General features: G+C 37.9%; 1 protein-coding gene across 1 annotated transcript; it reads left to right on the plus strand.

Moving 5' to 3' along the window:
• On the plus strand, window positions 1–4672 carry LOC103951912 (phospholipid:diacylglycerol acyltransferase 1). Its single transcript, XM_009363400.3, has 7 exons — window positions 1–725; window positions 1434–1656; window positions 1787–2070; window positions 2217–2514; window positions 2793–3052; window positions 3537–4028; window positions 4208–4672. Exons 1-6 carry the CDS (start codon window positions 259–261, stop codon window positions 4018–4020), a joined length of 2016 nt encoding a protein of 671 aa, XP_009361675.1. The 5' UTR covers window positions 1–258; the 3' UTR covers window positions 4021–4028; window positions 4208–4672.
• Window positions 4673–6866: the final 2194 nt, after the last annotated feature.

Below are 6866 nucleotides of genomic sequence, written 5' to 3' on the forward strand. Positions count from 1 at the left end.
CTAAACACAACCACAAGTACACAACCAGTTCGACAGCCAATCAGAATCCTCCACATCCCCACTCGCCGGCGAAGGCCTCTCCGCCCGCCGCCACAGCTACCATCGCCGCTGTGTATAAATATAGTAACCGTATTTCTCGGGCTTGGGGGTTCGATCAGCTGCTTCGCTGAGCACCGAGGGACCAGAAAATGAACTTTGTAACTCATCGGAGAGAGAGCGTTTAAAGCCGCCCACTTTTTTTCTCCCGTTATCAAAACGATGTCGTTTCTTAGACGGAGGAAGGGAAAAGCCGCTTCCGACTCAGAGCCGCCGTCTCCGCCGATTGGCGACGAGAGCGAGAAAGAAAAGGAACCGCAAACGCAGAAGGGGCAGCAGCAAAAGCACACTCACAAGAAAAATGGCGGGGAAAAGCAGCAGAGGTGGTCGTGCGTCGACAGCTGCTGCTGGTTCATTGGGTTCATATGCTCGATCTGGTGGTTCCTGCTCTTCCTCTACAACGCAATGCCCGCCTCGTTTCCGCAGTACGTGACGGAGGCGATAACGGGGCCGATGACGGACCCGCCGGGGGTGAAATTGAGGAAGGAGGGGCTTACGGTGAAGCACCCGGTGGTGTTTGTGCCCGGGATTGTCACGGGCGGACTCGAATTGTGGGAAGGGCATAGTTGTGCAGATGGATTGTTTAGGAAGCGGCTGTGGGGTGGCACATTTGGTGAAGTGTACAAAAGGTGAGTGCTTTCTGGGATTTTCATGCTAAAACATGATTAATAATTTAATTGGGGATTAATTTGATTTGGATTTTTGGACTTTGAGCTTTTTGTTGATTATTTAGTGATTTGGCGTAGTTTAGAAGGAAGTGTGACATACTAAGAGGGTAATGTGTTCGATACTTGAAAAGTGATTTTGGCTTAATCAATGCTGTTTTTGTTTGTTTTACTTATCACTGTAAAGCGCAAAGCAGTTTAATTAGTGAACCCATGAGGTGGTTTGTTGGTTAGTTTATGAGCTGATTTTGCTGTAATCAATGCAGTTTTCGTTGCGGCGAGGTTGCTTAATTTACCAGTATTTTACTTAAATCTGTAAAGTGAGTTGAATATAGGGGTGGTGTCTTGAAAATGTAGTGCTACCTAATTCAACTATATGCCATGTGTAAAAGTAGATTGATAAACTTTTTGAATTGTAGATGTGAAGAAAATGTTATGAGGGTGCTTGTTAGAGTGTGGATGCGAAACTCTTTCATTTTTTCTTTCTGTTATCCGAAAGAAGTATGGAGTTATTTCATGCTCGAAACACTAATCATTGGGGTGTTTTGGTTTTCCCCATTTGTTTTCTGAAGTCAATCTCCTATTTGTTTTCTGAAGTTTTGGAATATTGGTGGTGGAATTGAATCTTACATCACGATTCTTGTCAACCATGTTTCCTTTCATCTTTCGCAGACCGTTGTGCTGGGTTGAGCACATGTCTCTGGATAATGAGACTGGACTGGACCCTCCAGGTATAAGGGTCAGGCCTGTTTCTGGCCTTGTGGCAGCTGATTACTTTGCACCAGGTTATTTTGTGTGGGCAGTTTTGATTGCAAATTTGGCTCGCATTGGATATGAAGAGAAAACAATGTATATGGCGTCATATGATTGGAGACTATCGTTTCAAAATACTGAGGTATTGTTTTGTAACCCATTTAGCTTCCTGTGATGGAAATTCCTACAGTTTCTTTGTTCATCGTAGCACGACAGATTTTACCATGAAAAATGACTCATATTGTATTTATCTGCTTGATTGCCTTTGTCAGGTTAGGGACCAAACTTTAAGCAGGATAAAGAGTAACATAGAGCTTATGGTAGCCACAAATGGCGGTAACAAGGTGGTTGTTATTCCTCACTCAATGGGTGTTCTGTACTTTTTGCATTTCATGAAGTGGGTTGAGGCACCGGGACCAGTGGGTGGTGGGGGTGGGTCAGATTGGTGTGCGAAGCATATTAAAGCTGTAATGAACATTGGTGGACCCTTTCTAGGGGTTCCAAAAGCCATTGCGGGAATTTTCTCAATGGAAGCCAGAGATATTGCAGTTGCCAGGTTTATCTCATTTACTTTTGCACCATATTCGTCTGCCTAGAAATGTGAATTATGGTTGTGTCCTGCTTTATCTAGTCTGCTAGAAACATGTATGCATTTTTGTACCCTGCTTTGGGCTCTTGATCAACCGTGAATCTTTATTGCAGGGCTTTCGCACCAGGTGTTTTGGATAAGGATGTTTTTGGCCTCCAAACCTTACAACATATGATGCGAATGACCCGTACATGGGATGCAACCATGTCAATGATACCAAAAGGCGGGGACACTATTTGGGGTGGCCTTGATTGGTCACCTGAAGGATACTGCAATTGTAGTGCAAAGAAGGTGAAGAATAACGATACAAACGGTGCAGTTGAAAAGATAGTAAATTATGGGAGGATTGTATCATTTGGGAAAGATGTAGCGGAGGCTGATTCCTCCAAGATTGAGATGATCGATTTTAGGGTATTGCTCTGTGCTCAAGTATAATTAACCAAAGGCATTCCATTAGAAGTATATATGTCCCCTTGCCCTTATAATTGTACCATCGTTTAGTAGTTTACCTAGCATCTTGGTTTAGTCATTTGTTTTTTAATATGGGATTATTCATAAAAATGTGAAGGAGGTTGCCTGGATTGTTCGTCTTCCAAGATGTGTACTGTCTTATCTTTTCTTAGAATCTCAAGATACATACTATCACAACTGTTTAATGTGTATCACTTTGACTTGTGCGTGATTGGCAGGACGCTGTGAAGGGTAATTACCTTGCAAATGCTACCCAGTGTGATGTATGGACGGAGTACCATGAAATGGGTGTTGGTGGTGTCAAAGCCGTTGCAGATTACAAGGTCTACACAGCTGGATCAATTTTGGATCTCTTTCATTTTGTTGCCCCCAAGCTGATGGCACGTGGGGATAATCATTTTTCGTATGGGATTGCCGACAATTTGGATGACCCAAAATATGAACACTACAAGTATTGGTCGAATCCCCTAGAAACAAAGTGAGTTTTCATGTTTTTGTGTTGTATTATCAGCTTTCCCCCTAGTGAATCATATATTGAATAATCTCGTTTTCCATCTTTTGGCGATCCTTAATTGAGTGTAGCCAGTATTAGTGCTTTAAATTGTATCTGCACGTACCATTCTCCAATGCCTTTTATATGCTCAGAGATGAATCCTTAAGTAGGAAATGCCCCAGTTTTGCCTAGGTAGTAAAAAATTCACTATGGTTGTTTTGGGAAACTGCTTCCCAATGCTTTACCTAAAGTGGGAAGACAGTCACGCTCCAAACACGTCCTGTATGTTCATTCAAATTTTCCATTTTCAATCAAAAAGCTTTATATACTTAAATTTCCGGCTCTTATTATCATAAAATAAACACTTCATTTGTTCATGTATTGTTTATTTAGTTGTTCTGGGCTTGTGTTCACTGTTTAAGCAAATAATCTGTTAGTGTGGCGCCTAAACCTCTGACTGCTTGTGCAGATTACCAAATGCTCCGGACATGGAGATCTATTCCATGTATGGAGTTGGAATCCCGACAGAGAGAGCATATGTATACAAGTTAACTCCTAGTGCTGAATGCTACATTCCATTTCAGATAGATACCTCAGCAGAGGGTGGAAGTGAGGACCCTTGTTTAAAAGGTGGAATATTTTCCACTGATGGCGATGAAACTGTTCCTGTTCTGAGTGCAGGTTTCATGTGTGCTAAAGGTTGGAGGGGTAAGACCCGATTCAATCCTGCAGGCATCCCTACTTACATAAGGGAATATGATCATGCTCCTCCGGCTAATCTTCTTGAGGGACGAGGCACCCAAAGTGGTGCTCATGTTGACATAATGGGGAACTTTGCTTTGATCGAGGATGTTTTAAGAGTGGCAGCAGGTGCTACGGGAGACGAATTGGGCGGAGACAAAGTGCACTCTGATATTTTCAAATGGTCTGAAAGAATCAACTTAGATCTCTGATTTACATGGTGAGTTATAAAGCGCTCTCTCTCTCTCCTTGCGCTCGCACGCACACACAAACAATACAGATACAATCACATGCACCTTTTATTGCTTTAAACTACCTACATAATGGTCAAAGCTATGTTTTCTGAAGGCGGAAAACTGTTCTTTTGTTCAACTTGCCTCTTTCAACCTTTGTTTTCAGGTTATCCGGTGCTTCAAGATGCACCTGATGAATTATCGGCTTCCAATGGTGTCGGTTGTGATTAAAGCGCCAGTTCATGTACTTTCGTTGAAGCCTAAGAAGTGAATAGCAAATTGCTGAAACAAACACTTTCAAGATTATATTGTCATGTATCTGTACTCTGCAGTCTTGATAGCTTCAAGAAGCCAAGAAACGGCTTCAAGATTCGGATCAAATCGGATCCCACGACATGCCTGGCTCCTACCAATTTAGGTCTAGCTAACTTTACAGTTGATATATAGCTGGTTGGAATTTTGGATGTTCGATTAATTTGTTGGAAATTGCCTATAAATCCATTTAATTGACTAATGTAATGCTTCTCCAGTTCTAGTACCTGTAATTATGCAGTATTTCACTGCTCCATAGCCTTTGTTATTTTCGTGAACATATTTACAACATTTTGGAAATCTTCACAAAGATTTTATATGTTTTAATTTCCCTTAAAGGTAAATCACTATTAGTATTACTTTTGACATGATGAAATTTAAACTACTTAATCATATTAGAATGGGTAATTAAATTTACGAAATTGGTTGAAATGATTAGAAATTAAATTTGAGAGTGAATTGCCAATTTAGTCTTTAAATTATCACTTGTTAAAATTAGGTTTTTAAATTATTTTTTCAGAAAAACTAGTCATTGAATTATAAAAATTTGCCAATTGCATTTCTAATATTAGATTTGAAGCTACTACTATTCAATTTTTTTCAATTTAAGTCACATTACTTGCATTTGATACATATTTGAGGGTAGATTGACAATTTTTTTTATTATAAAGAAATAGAGTATAGAGTTAACTTTAGAAGGTAAATTAAATGTTAGATTCGCAACTTATATGAAATGTTAAAAGCTTAAAGGTGAGAAAATGATAGTATTGTACTTTAAAGTGTGTCAAGTAACTTAAGTTGTTGAAAATTTGATAAAATAACTTTGAATATAATAGTAAGGAGGAAATTAGCAATTTTTAATGAATTAAGGGACTTATTTTACAAAAAAAAAAAAATTCAGGCATCAAATTTTCACTGAGGTGATAGTATAGGAACTAAATCGGTAATTCATCCTAAATTTTAATGGTTGAACTCAATAAAATAAAGGACTGAATATTGAAGATATATTTAAAATGGTAATTTTGATTCGTTTATGTTCAAATTTATATGTGAGGAAAAAAGTACATACACATTACTTTAATCAAGTGGCCTAACTTGAATCTCCAAATCAAAATTTTAATTTCTTGCTTTGTCTTTCATTAGCCTTCTTAGCCCAAAAAAAGGTAACGCTAGGAAGACAAATTTAGATATAAATTTGTGAACTAAATGATGTGTTACAAATAAGAATGAGCACGTTTATCAACTCTTAAGTAATAAATTAATCATTAACTTTTATGTCCTTTAGTTTTCAAAATTTTGTCTCTAAATTTAATCTTCCTAGCATTACCCAAAAAAAATATTGTCCTTCAAATCTCCTTCCTTCCTCTTTCCTTCTCTTTCACTTTCCTCTTTGTCTTTCTCTCTATAAAGAAGTCAAAACAAGATATTAATGTGACTTAATTGTAGCCATTCAAATAATAAAAAAGAGAAATTTAGGGGGTGTAGTCAAACTCAGATTTGAGAGGATTTTAAATTTAAATTCCTAGTGTGGTCAATTAAAAGATTTTAAAGGATTTTAGAATTCATTCAAATAAAGGTGTAGTCAATTAAAAGATTTTAAAATCCATCCAAATCTAAGTGTATTAAAAAAAAAATTAAGATTTTGGAGGATTTCAATAAGTTGTGGGTTTTGTGAGATTTGAGAGTAAGAAGTATATATAACCAAAACTAAAAAAAATCCAACCTTACCGCCTACGATTTCAAATCCTTTTCCATCTGCCCCTGCTGTTGTCCACCGCTGTGCTGACGAACCCAGATCTTGAGTTCTCCTCCTGTACCTCCATCCAGAAGCCCATACTTGAATATTTTGCTCAACCCATTCAATTTGCCACTGCTGTACCCTCTACCTTAGAACCACTCTCTTGCTGCCGTTTGTTCGCACCAATGCTCGACACACCTCCAGTTTGATTTGATTTTGTATTGTGTCCAGAAAGAAGAAGAAAAAACAAGAACAAATAAAAAATAAAAAATCCACCACAATCCACCAAAATCTACAAACTAAATCTATTAAAATTTTTTAAAATCCATATGAATTTTGTAGGAGTCTTAAATCCTCCTAAATCCTATCAAATCTATCACTTCTAAAAATTTCATTCTACACTCCTCACAAGTATATTTTTCTTTCTAAATATAGAAAGTTTAGAGTGTAGAATGAAAATTTTAGAACACCCATAACAATTCTCTCCTTTAAAATCCTTTAAAATCTTAATTTCACGAGAAAGAATGCTACTCCTTAATTCCCATCTGAAAGCAGGAAACTAGTTACAAGTTCGAATGCTAATCGAACGCTATTTCTTTTCTTGCAAGTTTTACAATCAAAAAAGGACATACATTGGATATCAGAAAGTTGAAAGAAAAAGAATCATTACGTTACCCCTTCTCCAAACCCATCAAGGACTAGTAAAAAGCATCTCTGATATTCTCTCGCTGAATATAAAACCAATGATACTCTCTCTCTCTCTCTCTCTTCTCTC

The sequence above is a fragment of a genome, unplaced genomic scaffold, assembly GCF_019419815.1.
Source record: "Pyrus x bretschneideri cultivar Hongxiangsu unplaced genomic scaffold, Pyrus_bretschneideri_v1 Contig8, whole genome shotgun sequence".
Taxonomy (NCBI): Eukaryota; Viridiplantae; Streptophyta; class Magnoliopsida; order Rosales; family Rosaceae; genus Pyrus; species Pyrus x bretschneideri.